Below are 24,153 nucleotides of genomic sequence, written 5' to 3'. Positions count from 1 at the left end.
AGGATGTACTGATATGGCAAATAGGAACATTGCCTCCTTGGGTCCTTCTTCGCGTAGTTGATGGAGTGAAATGGTCGAAACTCGGTGAGTTGATTCTTGGGGTGGTCGATATCGGACTTCTCTTGTTCTCCATTCTATGGCTGGATTATGTAATTCAAGCCAAGGTAATCCTAGGACAATGGGATGCTCTGGACTACTAATTATATTAAATGATATTATACACACAAAACTACCTAGGACAACTTGAATGGGTTCTGATTCTTCTACAATATTCCCGGAAGCAATGGGACGACCATCAATGACCACTACAGATGCGGGACAAGGAAGTTTTCTTAAGGATATCTGAGAAGCTTGGGCAAAATTTCGATCCATGAAACAGGAATTAGCTCCGGAATCTAAAAGTGCTAGGACGGGTACTGGGGGAGTACTTTTAGTACTAACAATGACTTGGGCTAGGAACACATTGCTAACTTGCTTGGAAGGAATGGAACCACTAATGGGCTGTACAGATCTAGGGCTGCTGTCCAACCAAATGGCTCCTATTTTGGCTGGACTCAATCGTTTAACTCTTCATCTAATTGACTAAGGATTTCAAATTTATTTGAGATACTTGGGCTATTAGTACTATGAATACTATCTGACACTCTATTAGTACTATTAATACTATCAGACACTCCAAAGGGAAGAATTGACTCGGGTTTAGTACAGGCGACGATTTGATTTACCTGTCTTCTTGGCCTATGGGGACAATTGATGGCGATATGTCCTGGTCCACCGCAATAAAGACATAATCGATTGGCACGTCGTCGTTGCTTTTCTTCTTCCGATAACGGGCCACGTCGACGCATGGTATCGATCTCCATCGGTGTCGAAGTATTTGCTTGAGGTGTGTCTCGTGCAAACGGTTTAGCCGCGACTGCGGCGTAAGTGGGCTCTGGCCTAGAGCGTGGTATCTGTAATTGACGTTCTGAACGCCGTTCAAAAAGGCGGTTGTCACATCGAACTGCTCGACTGATTGCCTCCGTAAGAGACTTTGGTTCTTCGGGGAAAGTTAGAAGTAGATCTTTGACATTGTTTCGCAAGCCATAGCGAAACTGCTCCATTAGTGCTTGATCATCCCAGGGTATATCTGAAGCAAGTAGGCGGAAATCCGCCGCGTAGGCAGAGGCTGGACGATCGCCTTGACGCAATCGCCGGATCTTGTTGATCGCCGTCCTGATGCTGTCGGTGTCTCCAAAGCAGGCTTTAAACTCACCAATAAAATCTTCAAAGTTATTAAGTAAAGGTGATTGTTTTTCTAGAAGCGGAGCAAACCATGCCAAGGCTGAGCCGCTAAGTAGCGTGCCTATTAGGCCGACTCGAGATGCATCAGTGGGATATCGGGAAGGATGCATCTGGATGACTAAGCGTACCTGATTAAGGAATCCCCGGAATTGCGAACGCGTTCCATCAAATTTCACAGGAAGTCCAATCTTGGGCTCTTTATGAAATCCTTGGGGACTGGATCCTTGTTGTTGCAACGCTGCTTCGAGTTGTTGTACCCGTAACGCTAACTCCCCATGTTGTTGTTGTGTTTGTTGTTTTTCTAGAGCGATTTGTTGCAGATCCCCTATCAGCCGTTGGTTTTCTTGTTCCAGGGCAACAAACTTTTCTTTTAGGCACTGTAGCTCGGAGAAAACGGATTGGTATTCTTGGGCGCTAACAGTAGCCATAGTATAGGGAAAAGGGTAGGAGGATGAGGGAGAGTGACAAGTAGGCTAGAGGAAAAATTGGTTCAAACTGTCAGGAATAGTACTAAAACAGAGATGGAATTAGTACTAAGAACAGCAGTACTATTAGTACTAAGAGGACGGGACTGCGTAAGATTCCCGAGAGAGGAAGTGAGAAGAGGAGAGAGAGAGAGAGATAGCGAGAATGAGAGAGATGATGACAGCAGCTATATATTATGTGAAAAGATAAGTACAAGCGGCTAAGAGGCTTAAGACTGGCGTTGAACCAATTTGGTTCAAAACAATGCCTTGTGCCTCCTTTTATAGTGTTTTTAGGAATAATCTTGAAGCTTCTAGAATGTTCCAGACAGATCTGGAATATACATCAATTTTCTATGATAAAGTATAAATAAAAATAATATCCTACAAAATACAATTCCTAATCTAATGGTAAGAGCTCGACCCATGTAGCATAAAGTCATGGGTTCGAGTCTTGCCATGACACACCCCATGCCGGAGTGAAGGGGGAGTTTGTTGGGAGACAGGTCCCTCCGGATGGGAAACCGTATGACGAGTACCCGGCTACGGAGAGCTAGATAGTGCAAACCCGGTGAGAACCGGATGAGGAGTACCCAGCTACGGAGAGCCAGATGGTGCAGTGCAGACCCGGTGAGAACCGACATATTCGTAAATAATGTTTCTAAGAGTCCATCATGGCTATATTTGTAAATAGCCGAAAAGTCATATTAGTATAAATATGACTTAGGGCAAACTTTTAGACAGTTGTTGTTATTCTTGTTGGTGCAAGAAGAGAGAGAGCGTGTAACCGTGTACCGAGAGAGAGAGAGAGAGAGAGAGAGAGAGAGAGAGAACGAGGTCGTTGCCTCTGTTGAAACAGCCGCATGTGGCGAAGATCGTGAGCACGAGGTCGTTGCCTCCGTGAACTCACTGTTGTACATTCTAACATAGTGATAGTTTGCAGCGTGTGGGCTGCCATGGTTTTTTCCCTAGTTTGGGGTTTTCCACGTAAACATCCTGTGTACCCTTCTCTTCTTTGTGTCGTGCATTTATTTCCCGTTTTTCTGTGGATGATTCTAAGCTCGGTTGTGGCCGAGCGTTGCATATAGGGAGCGTACTGTTCCTGCCACAACTAACTTTCGGATTGGCCAATCTGACCGAAGTCGAAGGCTATACAAACTCTGACTATGCCTGTAATCCGAACAATCGGAAGTCAACATCAGATTATATATTCACCTATGGTAGCATCGCCATATCATGGAGGTTGAAATTGCAAGAGTGCACGAGCTTGTCAACCATAGAGGCCGAATACATAGTCGCATCAGAAGCAACTAAGGAAGCAATCTGGTTGCACCGACTATTGGCCGATTTTTCGGCGACAAGCCGAATCGACCATCCATCACAGACCATCTATTGCGACTCAGAGCGCAAAACACCTTACAGTTCGGAAGATCGACACCGAGGTGAACATTCCCGATTGCCTAACAAAGCCACTCCTAGAACAATGCCATGGGACTACAATAAGCGACCGAGCACAAGAGAGCTGAACAAACAATCGTGGCAGGTAAGTCAAAGATCGGTCCGGGCGGACAAGCCGAAAAGGCAAAGGCGAAGTAGACGGACAACCGAAAGGGAAAAGACGCAGTCGAGTGCGAGGATGTTGATTGGAGAGGAGAAGATCGATAGGCGGGCAAAGCCGAAGACAAATCGAGAATCCAACGGGGAGCAAGGGAGCAAGCACTAGCAAGAAGCCGACAGACGACCAAAGGCCGGAAGCCAATCCGAACGAGCCATTCCGGTCAACCCGGACAAGTCGACCCGGACAAGTCGACCCGAACAACACATGATCCGGACTAGCCGAATCAGGCTAAATTCCGACATTACCTTTGAAGATTCGGCCGAATGCCGACTGCCATGTATGTATGTATACATTTGTAACTTCAGATCAAACTTGAAGTTTCGGCTAAGAAAGTGTTGGGGGGCTACATCTGGAATAAATGGAAACCTATGTAAAACCTTCACACAAAATAGGACCTTCTAGAAACCACACTCCCCCCACCCCCTCCTCCCCATTGCACAGAAATAAACCCTAAAATCCTTGCAGAACAAAGAAGAACATATTCTTTCTCTCTCTGTGTTTTTTTGCTTCTCATCTCTCATAGCTATGGCCTCGGCGAAGAAGCTCATCCCTTTGCTCAACCGAGTGCTCGTGCAGAAGATTGTCGCCCCTACCAAGTCTGGAGGTGGAGTTTTACTTCCTGAATCAGCTTCTGCATCCAAGGTCAGCCTTTTCTTTTCCTTTCCTTTCCTTTTTTTTGATTCCATATTGTTTGCATTGTATTCTTCACTAATATAAGGAATGGGATAAACCATATTCCTAGGTGCTAAGTAATCAATGGTTCTTCATCGTCCAAAACCTGCTAATTAGGGTTTATCATCGTTATTTCTTCTTCTTCTATGTTACCTAATGGAATACACGCTCAATACCTGAATGCGACATTAATAGAACTTCATCATTAGTTGGATACTTTGTTGAAGTCTGATTGCTAAATCGCTGTAAACCATCTGCACCCTCATTGTTATGCCTGTTGGAATACTGTTCTATTCTGAGTGCCAAATCAATGGATCTCCATCGTGAATACCGTACTTTAGTAAAATGTGAAAGGTATATGAATAAGCGCATCATCATCATTGATGCTCGTTGATTATGAATGGAATCGTTGGAATTATCTCTTCCTCCAACTAAAGAATGCAAGACACATTATTAAGCCAAACTTTTTCTCATTTTCCCATTCTGATGATAATGACTATAACTTTTGATAATGTTGAAAATGTTCGTCATTATTACTGATGCCTGTCATAGCAATATTCATGGGGTTTTCAGAGCCAGGGATATTTAGCGTGATTGATCATGGCATATTATTTAACCTTCATTGTTTCCATCAGAAATGGAATTTCTTATCTACCCGAGGCTCGATCATTCTCAGATCTGTAATGGTTGGGATCTTATTTATTAATGTTATGGGACTGTCTCATAAAATTATTGCTACCAATTGTAGAAATACACTTTCACAATCGTATTACTGACATTGGGTATTCATACTTCAATTGTATGCTGAGTTAGTTTGGATAGATTTGAAACATGCACTTATTTGAATTCTGAGTGGAAAGTTTTGACATTTTCTACTCAGGTTAATACTGGAAAAGTTATTGCAGTAGGGCCTGGTGGGAGGGGTTCTGATGGAAAGCTTATACCTATAGTGGTGAAAGAAGGTGACACTGTATTGCTTCCGGAATATGGAGGAAACCAAATGAAGCTTGGTGAAGAAGAGTATGTATCTTTGTCTTCCCTTGTGAATTCATCAATTACAGAAAGAACTCTGCACTAAATCATTCATAGAATGCGCGCATCAAATGAACTTACCCACATTGTATTGAGTTGCATGTCATTTAGAAATGTATGCCATTGCAAATAAAGCTCATCAATGTGATAGTTAACCTAATATTTCAGCTAACAAGACTAAAGATAGGTTGTTAGAAAGCTTTGAGATTTGATAGTGTTGACTAACAAACTGTGTAATTATTTTTGTAATCTGGTTTTAATCTTCTCCCTTCCTCTGCAGGTATGTGCTTTACAAGGACAATGATATCCTCGCAATTGTAGAGGAATGATTGATCTATCATCTTTCAGTCAAATTGATAGGATGCGATGTTAAAAAAATAGATGTTACAACACTTCAGGATTGCCTACAATACTTTTTCGCAGGGACCAATATAGAGCTTCATAACATACAATTCAATGTTGAACATACCGTAAATTAACATCTAAATTTAGAAATGTAATCTCTTTTTGCGTCAAACCTCAAATTGTCATTTAGATATTGAACTGTGTTTGCTAGTGTAAACAATTATGGATATTGATTTTACTCTTTTTAATGGTTCTGCTATGAAACATGCTTTCGAAAATCCCATTGAATTTATGTTGTCTGAATATTTGACAAGCAAAATGTAGTGTACTGTGATCTGAGATGGAAGATCAATTTAATTTCAGCTAGTGGAACTATGAAATAAAGTCATATTGAATGAAATGGATAGAATAAAAAAGTGATCATAGAAGCAAGAAGACATGGTGGCCTTTTACAAAAAGATGTCTATAACAAAGCATTATATAATTTTTGTGATTTCAACATTTGGACCTATTAAAGATTAAAGAAGCTTTGCTTGTTAACACTTCGTAGGTATGATCCTCTCTTTAATTATTTGTTCTGAAATTGAAAACAGTGATTGATTCTGTAATTCAGGTGGGTGGGTTTTGGTCATAAATTAGTTACGGAATTAATCAGTTACATCAGTATTGCCCTACCCTCTAGTAAACCACACTTTGAAACAGAGAGAATTAATATGAAATAGATCTATTTTTGTGCTCATATTTGGGTAAGATATGTGAACTTATTTTTATCCATGTTCACAGTCTTCAATATGAGACCTCTATTACGAATGCATCTTGCCTCATTGTAAAGAAGCAAGATTGAAAGAAAAGGAAACCCAAGAAAAAGGTGACATGTTTCACCATACTATGCATACAATCTCTTGAAAACCTAGTAGATTTTGCAAAATCCCTTTTCAGATGGAGTTTATCTCTTATTGGCGATCTGTATAGCTTCACTCTTCAGAACATGTAATAATGCTTGAGAGCTTTCTAGGATCTGCACAAAATTATATCAAATTTCAGATACGAATCAAACTATACAAGGAAACAAAGGACCTCTTAACAGAACAAAGGAAATAATTATACTTTTCCATATGCAGCCTCGACATCTTCAATTGTTCTGTCATAATCATTTATATATGCATACTTTCGAGACAAACTGTCATCAACTTCTGCGAGTCTCTTAGTCAGAAGGACAAGATCCTTTTGAATGTTGGTTTTTTCTTCTTCCTCACTTTGAAGCATTTTTGTGATCTCATCCCTTTTCTCTCGAAGTTCTTCAATGCCTGTTATCTTGAAACAATTAAAGCTGATTGTAAAAAGGTTTTTGAATCGCAACACGATTTCATGAATGCCAATTAATGCTAAGATAGGAATGGTTAAGGGTTGGAAGGCATTAGAAAACAAATAAATACATACATCAAATTGTTGTTGTTGATGTGAATTTCACTTCACATCCAGTGCGTGTACTTACATACACATGCGTACACAGTATAGATTAAATGTTTAAATAAGTAACTTAGCGAAGAAAAACATACGTTGAATGAGCTCCATGGTGTAATCTTCGAGTTCACCACCACCAATACCAGAGGAACGACCAGTCATATGGACAGGGCAACGATATGGATCATTGAAGCGATGGAGATGGTGTTGGTGGAGGCGACCTACGCCCCTATTACCAGTGCCAATGATGTTAAAAGGTCCACCTCCGCCTCCACTGTTACCACCTACATCTAGACTACTTCGAGAGCGGTCACCACCGCTACTCGATAACTTGCTCGGCTTGTGATTGCTATTGCCAGTTGATTGGTGGTATTGGGCACCCAGGTCCCGCTCACTCGTCGAGGCCCCTAAGGAATCCGTTGTGATCGACCCTTTAACCTTCGCAACATATGGCACCAAAAAGTATGTACTAAAAGAGTATTAGTTGTCAATCAAGGAATTAAATTCAAATGTGATGAAAGCAATTCTCTACCATGAACCTTATGCATGGTTTTGGATGCCTATTACATTTAGAAAGCTAGTTAGGCTGTTTGATCTATTTTAAACGTGTTTGGATGTCTATTACACTTATATCATAATTTGAAAGCCAATTAGGCCATTTGGTCTGTTGAAAGCTAGATAGGTTTTTATCTCGCTACATGTATCATTATTTATCATGTCAATTTGACTCAATTTAATATTATGGCAATGATATGCTCACCACGTAATAGGAAAGCTACCAAAATTAGGGAAGACAGAATGTGGCTTGATTAAAAATACTGTATGAAGCTCCCAAATGAACCTTTGGTATATGTGCATATCAAGTTTACACCATCTACAGTTTTTATGAATGCACAACTATAATTTTCAGATGATCTTTTCCAAGGTAGAACCTTGATATTAAGATTCATTAAATCGAATACGTACAACAACGAATGGAAAGACTACATGAGTTCTTTGGTTAGTTATACTAACTATCTCACCACACAATCATGCTCCTTCAATTCATTTTCAAAACAGAACACCAGATTCATTTCATACCTCCTCAATAAGATGGTTGTCTCGCCATCGCGACGACGATAATCGACATCTTTGTCGCCATCAACATCATTCTAGTCATCATTCCTCACTCCAGGAGATTGGAATCCGTGACCAGTTCTGCAAAGAAAAGAGAAATTCCCGTCAAGAAAAAAGGGGAGAGGGGAGATTGAAAAGGTTTTGAATACATACATACATACACACACACACACACACACACATACATACATACATACATACATACACACACACACACACACACATACATACATACATACATACATACACACACACACACAGACATATATACATACATACATACATACATACATACATACATACATACATACATACATACATACATACACATGGATAATACAGGAGATGACAAATGGGACATAAAACAGCTAAGGAACACATCCATAGATCGATCGATCGAGAGAGAGAGTGTGTGTGTGTGTGTGTGTGTATGTGTGTGAGAACCTGAATCCTGATCGAGATGATGGAGCGGTGAGGGAAAGGAGGCGGAAAAGAAAAGGATAACTGCGAGACAGACAGACAGAGAGAGAGAGAGAGAGAGAGAGAGAGAAGCTCCTCTCGTTGTTGTTGTTGTTGTAACTAACGACCAACAGACAGAGCCTCCTGGCCTTCTCTTCAATTTTGGTTTCACACCTGAAGGCCGTCCGGGCAGCAGAGCATGGCCATCCACACACACACTCACTCTCGCGCCGAAGGATGGTTCACGTGCTCTTTCTCGGAAAAACAAATGGCCCTCTGTACAGCCCGCCCGGCCACAACCATGTTGCCTGCCTCCTGCATTGCACCTGCTTCTGGAATCGGTGTGTATGTACTTTACTACACTCTGATTCCCGCCTTGGCCCTTCCAACGCCATCGTAATCAAAGGTTCATATTTTAGTACAAGTTTGCAAAAACATTGCAAGTTTGATTAAAAAATTTTGATTTCGTGGTGCTCCTTATGGGTCTAAATAAAGAAAAGTTGTGTGGGTGCTAAACTCCAAACGTCGCATGGCAATCATGTTGAAAAAAACAATGTTTATTGCACTAGCACAACCCTAAGAGTAAGAACCCATAGGTAAAATCATGTTGTGAACGCAAAGGAGAAGCATCCCCTCTTTGGCATCATCATCCTTGTGCATAGAGAAAATCTCATATGTGTCTAATTGGGGAACTACTTTTGTATTATAAAGGGATGGGAGAGAAAGAAGGTTAGGATATAATCTAGGTCTCATCCAAAGAGTCATTGTTCCTCCCCTTAACCACAATATTCCCAAAAGTGAGGTTTAACTATGTTGTAATTTTGTGCCCAAGTTCCAATGCTTTCCTTTCTATCCTGGTTATGATAAGAGATAAGACCCATACCAAACTCCATCTTGAGCCACACACACGCGCGCGCATTGTCAATTGGTTCTGTCCACACACGCTTTTCTATTATCATAATATGCACTTAAAATTGCAACGTTCACTAGTAAATTGTCACGCACATTTCTCTTCCTGACACAATGTGCACTCTAAATTGCAACATTTGCTAGTAAAATGTCAAACACCATACACATTTCTCTCACAATCATAATATGCACTTTCAATTACAAGTTTCGTTAGTAATCTTTTTGAACATCAACATTCATTATTGCAACTCCACACATACTACCTCAAAATATTTGGTTCCGGATAGCTCATATCACTTATACATGCTAGACCTTATCCCTTTGTTTGCCATTCACACTATTGCTTCCTTATGAATTAGCTCACATTCTCTTCATTGTGAGACGGAGCAATGGAACACATGTCCGGAGATGTTAGAGATTATTTCTAATGTAAGCATAAGAAAAGGAAATAAATGATAGATAGTAAAGAGAAAGAGAGAGAAAGAAGGGTGTCGATCCACTCGACCACCCCTGAGCGAAGGGTGTCCGGAGATGTTAGAGATTATTTCTAATGTAAGCATAAGAAAAGGAAATAAATGATAGATAGTAAAGAGAAAGAGAGAGAAAGAAGGGTGTCGATCCACTCGACCACCCCTGAGCGAAGGGATCGAGACGGACTTGAACCTTGAATGAGATCCAATACCACCACCATGGCATCGAGTCGTACCTAGTACAAGTGCATGCCCTTCACAAGAGTTTGTTCACCACAAGATCATAGTCTCAACGTAGTCAAATAACGTGTCTAATGAGGATAGTTACGGGTTGTCTCAATCCCTAGGATTAAAAGTAATCCTCCCTTCTTTACACTCTCAGTTAACCCTCACACTTTTATCGTCGTGTGTAGAATATTGTGGTACAAACTACAACGGGATAAATTTTGTTCATACCCATGATAGGAGACTTGTCAACTATGTATATTATGCCTTGCATAAGTTTGGGAGTCAAGAGTAATACAATGCACTCCATTCAACCACATTTGAGCTTGCTTTCCATACACTCTCAATCTGGTCCACCCCCTATACATATTCCTCTCAATCTCAATATGCAATCTTGATTACCATGTTTATTAGTAAAATTCTTAAATATTTAGTTGTTACTCCATTCCACACATACTGTGCAAAACAAATTATTCCGTTTTGGTCCCATAGGTCATATTTTACCACCAAGGACAATAATCTCTCTCTCTCTCTCTCTCTCTCTCTCTTAGTGAAAACACACAATTATATTAATAAATGTGTGTAAAAAACACTACTTACAATGGGTGTGACAATGGAATATGGTCACCCACTAACTACAGTACATGGGTAGTGGAACATGTTGAATTGCCAATAGACAAGACGAACACTCCACCGAGGAAAGAATTTTCACTTGCTCCAATAAAGAAAATTGTCACATTAGTACTCCCTTCAACTTTCGTAGATATGCTTTCACTACATGTCTACCATCGAATACAAAAGCGTTGCTCTCTCTCTCTCTCTCTCTCTCTCTCTCTTTTCATAATTAACTTACCCTAGTGGTAAGTCGATAACACTACAAGCACTGTGTCTTGGGTTCGAAACCCAATTTCCTCACTTCTCTATTATATACTTCTCTCTCTCTCTCTCTCTCTCTCTCTCTCTGGTGAAAACACACAATTATATTAATAAATGTGTGTAAAAAACACTACTTACAATGGGTGTGACCATGAAGTATGGTCACCCACTAACTACACTACACTACATGGGTAATGGAACATGTTGAATTGCCAATAGGTAAGACAAACATTCCACCGAGGAAAGGATTTCCATTTGCTCCAATAAAGAAAATTGCGAAATTAGTACTCCCTTCAACTTTCGTAGATATGCTTTCACTCCATGTCTACCATTGAATACAAAAGTGTTGCGCATATTCCAATTATGACACAATCCCCAATATCTCAAAAATAGAAAAACAATCTCCATCTCTGACTTTGGGTTCACCTATGTAAATTGTGCAAACACCCACTGTCTAGGTGTCAAATAACACCGTGATAAAACTTGCCAAATTTGAGAAATGTAACTCCAAATCTGAGAAGCAATCAAACATTGTATAAATCGATGAGTACTATCTTCAATTTGAACAGTGCAAAAAAAGCAATTACCCGTTGCTAGTCCACGACGCTTTAGAGCTAATCCCAAAGACAATCCTCCAATCAAAACTCTCCAACGAAAACCTTTGTTACAAGTGGCAATTTAGAATGCCAACTACGTTGTAAGATTGCCACCACCCATGATCAAATTTGTGTAATGTCCATTCTTCTTCAACCTTAGATGATAACCATCCAAGAGACTCAACAGAGCAATGATACAAAAGATTAGTAGTCACTTGTAACAACGATGTTTGACCCTTTAAACACCAATCAATCCACGGTTGTTCTCCTATTTGTAAAGCTAAGGGACCTTGCATCAATGGAATATTTCGTAGTTGTTGCCAAATAAACCCATAATTAGGCGGAATGCGTAATAATTGTCATGCTTCAGCAAACTCCAAAATTCTTTGAGATGGAGCCTCAACTATATCCCCACCTCTTTGACCCCCAAACGAAACAAATGATTAAATTAAGAGCGTAATCTTTCCTTTCCTGGCCAACATAATAACCGAGAAGACAAGTAACTCTTTTTGCAAAGAATTACAATGCTCTCTACTAGATGATGGTTTCCATACACATAACAAGAGTGCTTCTTGCCATGAGGTAACCAAGTGTTGAACACATGTAGAGCCCGGAATCCTAAGTGAAATTTATCCATTTAGTAATTGCCACCATGAAGCCTTAATTGTTGTCCTCCCATGTGTTAAACCCTTGTTCTCAATGAAATATTGAACAATAGATATCCATGGTTGTGAGTTTGAACACATGTCTTGTAATAATGAAAATCTACGAGCCATCATATGCTTAGATAAGTTCAATACTCCAACTCCCCCCAAACGCTTAGGAGTTGCTAGATGATTCCATGCAACCCAAGTGATTCCCATCTTATCACTTTTCTTCCACAACAAATATCTAAGAGGTTTCAAAATAGAATGCAAAGTCTTCTTTGTCCACGACAACATTGGCAAGTAATATAATATCATAGGTTCCATAATACATTGTACAACCTTCAAACGTACATGAAATGGCCAAAATTGTGATTTCCAATACATGAACTTGTCCCTCAACTTACTAGACATCCATTCAATCAATTGACCATTTGTAATATTCATTCCTAATGGATAGCACAAGTGCCGAAAATAGAGCCTTTCTTCACCACGGATCCTTGCCATCCTAAACATTCCAAATCCCTTTCAATACATGATATGAGACTAGACTTCCTCCAATTAATATGTAATCCGGAAACCAATGCAAATTGGTTCCATACAAGCATCCCTTTCTCAAGATTCTCTCATGAGGCTTGTAGAAATATGAAAGAATCATCAGCCAAAGCTTGTGCAACTAGTTGCCCTCCATACGGAAGGTGTAGACCCACAATATCACCATTTGTTGCAAGCCTTGATAGCATCACTAACAAGGGATGAGTAACAATAGCAAACAAAAACGGGCTAATAGGGCATCCTTGACAAACGGATCTTGTAAGGGAAATATCTGATGTAACTCCTCCATTAAGCATGACTCGAGACACCGTATCTTGTCCTAAAAAAAATATGAGGCGAGACATACAAGGTCCAAAGCCCATTGTATGCATTGACCCAGAAACAAAGGGCCAATTAACATGATCATAAGCTTTCTCCAAATCTAATTGCACCATAATCAATTCTTGATGAGTGTTTCGAGCATAATCCATGGCCATTTGAACATTCAACACATTATGCAATATATTCCTACCTGCAATAAAACCATATTGGGCGGGATGTATCAACTTTGGCAAATACTTTTGTAATCTATTTGCCAAGACCTTTGTAAATATCTTATACAACCCCCCCATCAAAGAAATAGGTCTCCATTGATGAAATGACTCTAGAGATACCACCTTAGGAACTAATTTAATTAGAACAACCTTCCAAGCTTGAGGCATATGACCAGAATCCCAAGAATGTTGAAACATCAAAGTTAAGGGCCCCTTTAAAATGTGTGAATATCGCTTAAAAACTTCATTTGTCAAGCCATCCCAACCAGGGCTCTTACCACTAGGAAGATGCCTTAAAACTATGTCCACCTCATCCTCAGTGAAATCTGCATCCAATTCATGACTAATGAGGTCATGCACAATACATCTAACCACATCATAAAACTCATGACGTGCTCTACTCACCTCATTTGTCATTAACAATTGTGGGCCAATCAACTCCTTAGAGTAATGAACACATATGTCAATTATTTTAGTAGGATCCACTATCCATTCATCACCTTGCTTCACATTGACCACATTAGATCGAGTATAAGTAGGATGTAATGCTTGGAAAAACAAATGGGATTGACATTGATTATCTATGAGTCCATCCCTCAATTATCGCATCTTCGCATAACGATAACTTTGGCATTGCAACTGAGAAATAATAACAGGCAATTGACTTTGGATATCCAAAAGCTCCTCATCTAAAGGTTCACATATCAATAATGCATTACACCTAGAGAGAACTTGTGAGAATTTTAGGAGAACGCCTCTTCTTCGTTGAGCATTAGTTACTCCATACATACGATGAACGATCTTAATATTTCATAATGTGATATCCCATGCTTTAAGTCCTTTACGATTCACTTCTTGTGAAAAAATTACCAAAATTTGCTCCATGAGAGAATCAAAGTGAGGTTGAAGCAAAAGAGAAGAGTTAAAGCGTAATGGAGGCTTTCCAAGTAAGGATTTATACATGTCAATTGCATGACCACAAATCTCCAAACAAATAGGAAAGTGATCTGAAGTTCCTACATCATGTAAAATTGCCATACGAAGTGATGTCGGTAAAAAAGAATCATTGTGCATCACATACATTCTATCTAACCAACTCCATGTTTGTCTATGTTGAGCGGATTGGAAAGTAAAACCTGGATCAGTCCCATGCAACCATGACCAAACATCCAACTTCAAAACTTCCATAGCCAATGAATCCCAAGCAAGTTGCTCAGGATCATCCATGATCGAATGTTCAGACGTAGATTGAGATGCATCAACACACATGTTAAAATCACCCATAAGTAATCCTGGATGGCCCACACATAGGGTTTGACGAAGTGAGCCCCGTAATGCAATACGTTGAGTGGCTTGGTTAGGGGCATAAATCCCAACCACCCACACAACCTCGCCAAAAAAAGTGATTTCTAGAACCAAAAACCAACCATAAGGATCATTATGCACCACCTGAGGAAAATACTTATCCCGCACGATTAATACCACACCTGAATAATGATTATTAAGATGTCTTGCATAGAATGATGAATATCCATGCAAATGAACTGTGGATCCTGCTAACTCATGACACTTATGCTCAACTACACATAATATATCCCATTCTTTACTTAATAAAGTTTGCCATAATATATACTTCTTATGAGGAGAACGTGCCCCTCTCACATTCCATGTTACCACTTTCATTCAGTCAATAATGTTATGGGTGCACTGTCACAGACACACCAACCCTAGACTATGACAAAGCACAGATGACGAGGCTACGATCGATAAGGTTACGAACGTGGAACTCGACATGATGGGGATAGAAACTCGGGAAGTTGGGAGCAACGAGATGAGGAACTTAGGACGCTAGGAACAATACAAGAGCATAAAGAGAGATGTAAATCAAGGAGAGAAGACGGGGCAAAACGAGAATACTAGATTGATGTGTCAATGACTGGCGTTTAATCCCTTGAAAGGGACTAAGGAAGTTACAAGTATTTATACTGCGAGTTGAAGTATATGCATTAGAATATTCTCGAGAATATTTGGAAGAATATTCTAGAACCTCCTAGTTCTAAAACTTTCTAAAAACTCATACAACTTGAAATAGATAATCTAGTAATAATATACTAAGATATATATAACATGACTATGTATTTGGATGTGTTGGTTAGATCATAACATTTGATTATATACAAGAGGTGAAGAGTTCGAATCTTGACATGACTGTTGTCATGTCCGTGACATTATTCTCCCCATTACGGCCGCCTGTTTGGAAGCGTGACAGTCGTGTCTGTGACATGCACTTGTTCCTATAGAGCAGCCGATGTCATGAAACTAGTCAAAGCATGTTCCAATGCTGCATTGACGAAAACCTCGAGAATTCGATGAATTTACAACCTGTCCCAATGAATCAAATTGAAGGTGAATGGGTAATCCCTTATCCCTAAATTGTCTTTGCCAAGGAAATTTTCGAGGACCCTCCCTAGTTCCTAAATTACTTTTCCAAGTGGTCTCACGAGTAGTGGGCAAACTATTACGTTGCATATTCATTTATTTGCCTTTCAACTTGCCATTAACCTGATGCCAATCCTTTTTAACAACAACATCATTACTAGTTCTATCCAACGGTTTTTTCCCCTTATCTATAACCACCAAATTTTGTTTTTCCATATCCATAGATTGAGTTCCCTTATTCTTAGGGTCCAAACCTTGAAGTGAAACCTCTTTATAACCTGCTCTAGATGATGTTCCTTCATCCATAACAACCACCATATCTAACACACCAACATCTCTCCCAACTCCTTCCTTACCATTCCCTTCATTAGGAACCTCTATAGTTGAAGGACAATGACGATGACATTCCGCCATAAAGTGACCCCATTCACCACATCCAAAACTATGACCTGCAAATGTCTCCCACTTCAATTTAAAACAAAGTCTTTTCATTCCATGTGTGTTCATATGCACCCATCCTAGCCTCTTACGACTTGTATCCCATAACACACAAAATCTGCACTTATTTGTAGCATTTGCATGTGGAGATACCAACACTTTACCCATTTGACTCATCAACTCTGGTAAAAGTGGCCATAAAAAAGCATGCTTACAATCCACTGTTACCCAAACAGGGCATTCTTGTTTCAACAAAGCATGATAGTCCACAACAGGGGACCATTGCATTACATGCACCAATCGTTTATCAAAAAACACTGGAACTTTAGCCAACAGTGCACTTCGATGTTCCGGTGAATGAAACACTACATCATAAAACCCTCGTGGTCCTGCATATATATTTTCAACACAATTTGGTGACACGATTGTGTTCAACCATTGTTTAATCCAATTAATGTATGGAAGTTTCCCAGTAAAAAATAATATAACTGCAGGATCATAGAATACATCAAAAGATTGCAACACTACCTTAGCATCAACATCCACATCATGCACATCCTCATCATTGCACTCTTTCGTTGCATTTTCATTTTCTTCCACAATATCAGACAATAAGGTATTGGCAATTCCCCATAAAGTATCCCAATTACAATTATCCTTGTCAACCTCATCTGCATGTATTACTTCGGCATATGTCGCTTTTTTCTCATTAATTTCCTCAATGCCCTTAAACCGCTTAGAGCTTCCAATGTCTTCCCTTTCACGATTACATTCAACCATCACATTACTCTTTTTTGGATCAATTGTTTCCATATCAATGTCCCCCACTATTTGAGAGGAATTCATGTTTATATCCATTATTCTTGATGTGATAGTGATCCGGGATAAAAACAATTTTCCATGAACAAGAAAGACAACTGAAACTCACCCGATTGAAGAGGTCGAAGATGATGAATACAATCGAAGACCCCCAATGTGTGTTGAGTATGTGGATGCCAACAACACAAGATTCCTTATTTTAATCGTTGCTTCTCACACAGACCACCAATTTTAACTTTCTATATCTCGTTACGAAGCTCTAATCGAGGGCTTTCCAACACATGTCTTTATGCTCAATTCCATTACTGATAGAGAGTGCAACAATAAAAACAATTTCGCTTTTTCTTCCCCTCTCCAATCTCTCTCTCTCTCTCTCTCTCTCTCTCTCTCTCTCTCTTCATGAAAACATACAATTATATTAATAATTGTGTGTGAAAAACACTACCATAGTACCACAATTGTGTGATCATTGTTGCACATATAGTGAAACATAGTAAATCACCAATAACCAAGACAAACACTCCATTGAGAAAAGAATCTTCCCCTCTCCACTCTTGCTCTCTCTCTCTCTCTCTCTCTCTCTCTCTGTGAAAACATACAATTATATTAATAATTGTGTGTGAAAAACACTACCATAGTACCACAATTGAGTGTGATCATTGTTGCACATATAGTGAAACATAGTAAATCACCAATAACCAAGACAAACACTCCATTGAGGAAAGAATGCAAACTTGCTCCAATAAACAAAATTGTTGCATCAACCTTTGTACATATTCTCTAACTACATTCCTACCATTAAATACAAAAACATTGCACACACCAATTATAATGCAATCTCCAACATCTCAAAAAGAGGAAAATAATCTCCATCTCGTCACCCTTTATCATAAGCGATGAAATTGACTTGAATAGTGCATAAGAAGCAATTGCATGTTGCATGTCCTCATCTCTTTAGGGCTAACCCCAAAAGGAAAACCCCCAATTAATACTCTCCAAATTAAGAACTTTGTTATAAGTGACAATTTAGAATGCCATTCATAAATAGAGTTACATATCTTCCTTTCATGCTCAACATTAGATGATAGCCATAAAACAAACTCAATGACGTCTAACCCTAGAAATGGTAATCAATCTATCATTATTCTTCAGTTTGTATAGGTACCTTGCATCAATGTTATAGTTTATACTTGTTGTCAAATAAAACCCATAATCGGGCAAGTTGTGTAACAATTGTCACAATTTAACAAAGTCCAAAAATCTGCGAGATACTCAACTACATCTTCCACCTCTTTGACTCCCAAATTATGAAACTAGTGATTAAACTAGGAGTGCAATTTCTCCTTTCCTAGCCAACACAATAAACAAGAAGACATAAATAATTCTTTTTGCAAAGAAATTCAATGCTCTCTACTAGATGAACAACATAATAATCTATCTATCAGTCTTTGGAATAACAATGTCACTCGTGGGCCAACTCTATGTTACGATATCATGTATATTCTCTTGAGCGATAGAAATTACGTACGTCCTTCATTTGCACCAAAAACCATTATTTATGGCATATTGTTACATGAGGATGAAAATGTTGCGGTAATCTCTGATCAATACAAATAAAAAACTATTAGAGTTGAATTCTGAAGAATGTGAACATTTCATATCATGAAATGGACCATCCTTTGAAAGGGAAACATCGTGTCTCATCAATATGAATGACCTACCAACAGTAGCGATATTGTGTCTCCTTGATGTGAATTATCATATACACTATTATCATAGGTTGTATTTTCATTGCATTGTGTCTTGTTAATGTAGATCATTATATTCACTATCTAGTATCAAGTGTAATGGTGTTATGTCTTGTTGGCACAAATTATTATATTCAGTATGAAGTGTAAAGATATTCATTCTATATTATTGATGTGAAATGCACATCAATTGTAGAGAAATGTTACATTTGTATATTTAGTTTTGAATCTTATTGGTAGAAATTGCACAAATTGTCAAGAAAGTTGTTGACATTATTAGTGACATTGTGTCTTGATAATGTTCATTTTCATGTTGATGTGAATTCCAATCAATTGGGGGGTAATGTGAGTTGTTCACCATCAATGGTATAACTTTGCATCTTGTTGATGTGAATTGCACATAAATTGTAGGCCATTCGAGGCACTTTGGAACCTTCTACAATATTTTTGTAGTTCAAATCATAGGCCACAATTTTGCATTCCTGATCATTTTTTAATAGAACTCATTTCCAAGAACTCGCCAGCTATGTATTCCAAAGACTTTTTTCATCTCGACTACACTTCCATGGATGGGTTTGTCCATAGATCAAGATTAAACCATGAGGTGATTGCTCCAAATCACAAATAAATTTGTAATCAACTACACTCTTATGTCTCCTCTTGAAAATGTCTCGTCACTCTTACTTCGTAAGGAATAAACAATAAGGCCCCTAAGCATTGGCTATTTGAAGTTTCATGTCTTCAATTATTCCACAACTTCTACCTCATAAACATAGTATCTATGAATAAAATATCAGGATATTCATCAAGGTGGTGGATGTCAATTTCTCTATTGATTGGCAAAAAGGCCTCCATTTGAAGGCTTGCTGGGTTAAGGCGGTAGTCTAATGGATGTGACTACCTTGATGCATGGTGTATTGTTGAAAATTTCAAACAAAACCCACAATAAACATACCCCTTAAGGGTAGTGGTTTTCTGAGATTAAGGCTTCTGTTTGACAAAGGTACTAGCAAGTCGATCAATGTATATTGGAAGCTTTCTCTAAGTAATGCAAAGAAGCAGAGATGTTGGATATTTTCTCAAAAGTATCCATGGAAAAAGAGATAGTCTATAAGCAATATTAGTTGGAATCAATCAAGCATTTCCCTCAACCCTCATCATTAACTTGATGGCATAATTCACAACCATGCACGCACATAGGTACCCGTTGAGAATATAGTAATCAAGCATATGGAGCACAGAAGAAGATATCTTGGAAACCTCCTCTAAATATAAATTCTCCTCGCAATATAACTCCTAAATATAATTCAGTTATGTCACAAAAGAGAGAATTGGAGGAAGAGGGGACTTCAAATTTTTATAACCTGGATGCATGACAGTCTCTAGTATTGAAATATTCTTTGCTTTTGTTTCGTGATACAAAGTAGCTATAACCTATACATTCTGTACATAGTCATAGTTTTTTAATGCTAGTTTCTGAGATTTGGTGAGGAGTAACTTTAGGTAAGCTCGAGAGGGGTGGATCGCTACCTTTTGAGACAAGCTGATGAATTTTGAGCCAGCTGTGAGAAAAAATGCACCTGATAACAGATATCAATAATGCACAAAGAACTACAGGAAGATTGGTACATTTGTATCTGATTGTGCAACCGCCTTCCAATTTTCACAAAATATTTACCAAGCTATTAGGTTGGTTAACATGTATGGAGTTAATAAATATTTGGGAATCAAGAAAACATTCTTGTTGACCCTGTTCCAACTTTCCAGTGATTGGCTTTGCAAAATGGTTCACAATCATGCACACAAACTTGGTACAGAGCTTTAAAGGAATTGTTCATGACCATGCACTCAGAGGTACATTAGGAATATAGCAACTCAGCATGCTCTTACTAAAATATGCAAATGAGGCAGCACTCTTCACATGACTTGAGAAAACAAAGCATTTTGCAGCCATTACAACTCAGTGGCTACCATTATGATAACAGCTGCCAAAATATCCCTATCAAAAAGTATCTTCCAAAGAGGGATACCACCCAAGAGGGGAGTCCTATGGAAACACATCTGCAGTTTATGTAGCAACATTTGTAAAGATGAAATGAAGAAACAATTACAGGCGACGCTGTAGTTTGACACACAATTAATAACACAAATATATGTTATTGACAGCATATTATTATCTCATGACTGTATTGTTGGCATGTACAATAACTGATTTCATGAAAATATAAACGGAGGTCAGATAACAAGTTTGAGGTGAGTTCAAGGTACAGATAACTGCTTTAACTTCTTGAAACTGTGTTAAGACCAAAGGATTGTAATCATCACCTTACGTTATTAGAATACAATCAAGATGCATGGCCAAGTCCAAATTACATGATTATGCAACTAATATCTCTATTTCAAATGAAGAAAAATATACACTAGAACATACATTAGCTAAATTTGACAGGTCAAAAATGTGTGTTCACAGGTGGCAGTATTACACTGTTGCTGTGATGTTAACTGCCAAACCTATCTTGACATGACCGTGTAATACTATTGCATATGCAGAGGGAGACAGATGCTAAATAAATATAACTTTTATCAATACAGTTCCTACCAACAGCTTGAAAAAAGCATGCTACGTACGGATCATAACAAACGCACAAATGTCCTCTTTTAGGAATAAATCACTGATCATCTCCTTGTTCCTGATCATAAAAAATCTAGAGTAAATACTTGAACAATATCAATGAGCATCACAAATTCAGAAACACGAGAAAAACACAAATTATAAGAATATATACATGCCTGCATGTCAGAAGTCCACAGTGTGAGATTGTCACGAAGCAGTTGCATAATTAAAGTGCTATCCTTGTAGGATTCCTCTCCAAGTGTGTCTAGCTCTGAAATAGCTTCATCAAATGCCTAAGAAAGAAAGAATAATGTCTTCAAAGAGGCCAAAATGGCTGATGAGACCATACAAGAGATTAATCACACTAGAAACAAACTTATGTTCATAAATAATAGTAATTAGGGAAAACAGCAAAATATATCTAGCTCTTTTATAATTATGAGAATAACCTAAACTTGTAAAAACTTACCAGAATACCCTTCTGGAATGATAAGTTTTGTACTAATAGAGATATCCTGGTAAGTTTTCACAACTTACAGCAATTCCAGCAAATACCCGTTTTAGGGATATTTTAGTGCTTTCCCTATATAATTCTATTTTTTAACAATCCCGATTTCTTGAAAACAATGAATAAAGATGCAAAAAAAATTGTTACCAGAATGATCAGGCGAGACTCTTTTTTTTACCTGCACCTATTACACAATGAATTGTGAATAAACTCACTTGCTTGGCGAGAGTACATGCTCGATCTGGAGAGTTCAGGATCTCGTAATAGAATACTGAGAAATTTAAAGCCAATCCAAGTCGAACAGGGTGGGTGGGAGCCAAATCTTCTAGTGCTATATCCTGCAACCAAGATCAACAATTTTTTAAGACACTATCATATATTCTCTATTCCAAACTGACATAAAACAGCATATCCAGAAACTTTAAAAGCTATCCTTGGAATCAACCAGTGAATGTAGCTAACCACATTGGTGCCCAGAACAAGCACAAATGAGCAGTTACCGATATCCACAAATATTTAATGATTGCAGTTACATTGACAGTTCTGTAGGCCAACAAGAGTATAGAATATGAGCAGTCTACAAAAAGAAACTGTATATATAGACTAAATCCCACTCAAAAACACATCCAACATGACAGCTAGTTTCAAAGCAATGGACACCAAAAACATATTGCATGGAATGTCTTCGGATAGAACACATGTTAGTCATCTGTTAATACAAACCCACACAATCTCGCATACCAAACTATCATCTCTTTGTTTATATCCATATAATGAGCATACCAGTTAAGGGAACCTATGATAGGTTTATTCAAGCCCAAAACCTTCAAACGTGACGGAAGATTTATGAGCATGCAATAATGTCAGAAGCAAAAGAGACACATTTGCAGTTTGTAATGCATATCAATGTATGTAAATTGGACAATACCTGCAAATTGGACTTATTTCTGAGCATATCATAAGAACAGCGGTATCAGAAGACCCAAAAATATATACGAGAAACTTAAATGCATTGCAGTTACTTCGATAGGTGTATTTTAAACAATGGAGCTAACTACATATGCACACACTAATACGTGAATTGGGCTTACTTCTAAACATACGTACCATATGAACATCAGTATCAGAAGATCATAGGATATCTAAGAAAATTTTGAATGCATTACAACTACCTCTAGGTGTATATAAAACATCATTACAGTCCAGCTAAAATGAGTGGCACACAAATCTAATTGAGGCATCAAATATGTGATTAGGCTTGACCTAAATATAAAGAAGTCAAGATATTTGCAGGAAATTAACATAAAACCAGTGATCTCATTAATAATAATCACAAAAAACAAATTAACGTGAAAATTCCAGAATTTGTAGGAAAATAACATAATAGAAAGTTATTGAACAGTACTCTGCGTTGATACCACTGAATTTTCAGAAATTTGTAGAAACTTTACATAAAGGAAGTGATATGAGAAAAATCAAAATAGCTATAAACGAATTTTTGCATGTATAGCATATACAAAATATACATGAAAAAAGATTCAGAAATTTGTAGGAAATTAACATAAAAAGAGTGATATCCACTATACAAGAAAGTTTTTGAATGTATACAATATATAAAACATGAAACAATTCCATAAATCGGAAGATCTTTAACATACGAGCAGTGATATCAAAAAACTAAACTCACTATAACAGAAATTTTTAAATGATCGTCTATATAAACGTTACAAAGGTCTAGATTTTTGTACGAAATTAACATAAATAAACAGTGATATCTAAAAACCGAAATAACAATGAAATCGCGTTCGAAATGGAAGAATATACAGATGGAATATGACAAAAGATCTAGAAATGTGACCGAAGTTAGCACAGCGATGAAACCAGATGAAACACCAGAATAGATTAAAATTTTGAGGTCCTACCTGAGCAGCTTTATAAGAAGACATGGTGTTCTCTGCAGCATCTTTCCTTTCATCTCCAGTTTTGAACTCAGCAAGGTAGCGATGATAATCTCCTTTCATTTTCAAGAAGAAAACTTTAGATTCAGATGAAGAAGCAGAAGGGATAAGGTTACTATCGAGAAGAGAAATAATTCCGCCACAGATCTTCGAAAGCTCAGACTCTATCTTTGTTCTATATTCTCTGATGTGACCTAGGTGTTCTTCATTTCCTTTTCCTTCTTCTTTCTGTTCTATGGAAGAAATTATTCTCCATGAAGCTCTCCTTGCGCCAACCACATTCTTATACGCCACGGACAGAAGGTTTCTTTCCTCCACAGTTAGGTCTTCTTTGCTTTCACCCGATGATTCTCCTTTCACGACTTTT

The 24,153-nt window shown here is 38.2% G+C and overlaps 3 protein-coding genes across 3 annotated transcripts in view; 1 reads left to right on the top strand and 2 right to left on the bottom strand.

Moving 5' to 3' along the window:
• The first annotated feature begins 3,831 nt into the window (after positions 1–3,831).
• Positions 3,832–5,653, top strand: LOC147858867 (10 kDa chaperonin, mitochondrial-like). The gene is made up of 3 exons (XM_087325903.1): positions 3,832–4,008; positions 4,919–5,058; positions 5,351–5,653. Exons 1-3 carry the CDS (start codon positions 3,892–3,894, stop codon positions 5,397–5,399), a joined length of 306 nt encoding a protein of 101 aa, XP_087182029.1. The 5' UTR covers positions 3,832–3,891; the 3' UTR covers positions 5,400–5,653.
• A 470-nt stretch (positions 5,654–6,123) lies between these two features.
• Positions 6,124–7,313, bottom strand: LOC147858866 (microtubule nucleation factor SSNA1-like). Its single transcript, XM_087325990.1, has 3 exons — positions 6,975–7,313; positions 6,523–6,722; positions 6,124–6,433 (listed from the first exon to the last, which is right to left on the bottom strand). Exons 1-3 carry the CDS (start codon positions 7,039–7,041, stop codon positions 6,362–6,364), a joined length of 339 nt encoding a protein of 112 aa, XP_087182116.1. The 5' UTR covers positions 7,042–7,313; the 3' UTR covers positions 6,124–6,361.
• Positions 7,314–20,964: 13,651 nt separating this feature from the next.
• Positions 20,965–24,153, bottom strand: part of LOC147858865 (14-3-3 protein 3-like) — a 3,329-nt gene continuing 140 nt past the window's right edge. The window contains exons 2-5 of the mRNA XM_087325694.1: positions 23,751–24,148; positions 22,044–22,166; positions 21,497–21,613; positions 20,965–21,396 (exon numbers count right to left, since the gene is read on the bottom strand). Of these exons, the coding sequence (XP_087181820.1) occupies positions 21,376–21,396; positions 21,497–21,613; positions 22,044–22,166; positions 23,751–24,148 (659 nt within the window). The 3' untranslated portion in view covers positions 20,965–21,375. The remainder of the gene's footprint in view (positions 21,397–21,496; positions 21,614–22,043; positions 22,167–23,750; positions 24,149–24,153) is intronic.

Source organism: Azolla caroliniana, unplaced genomic scaffold, assembly GCF_043228905.1.
Source record: "Azolla caroliniana isolate FFs.n. ecotype wild unplaced genomic scaffold, voAzoCaro1.0.p SCAF_10, whole genome shotgun sequence".
Taxonomy (NCBI): domain Eukaryota; kingdom Viridiplantae; phylum Streptophyta; class Polypodiopsida; order Salviniales; family Salviniaceae; genus Azolla; species Azolla caroliniana.
This window is presented reverse-complemented; position numbering and strand designations above follow the sequence as displayed.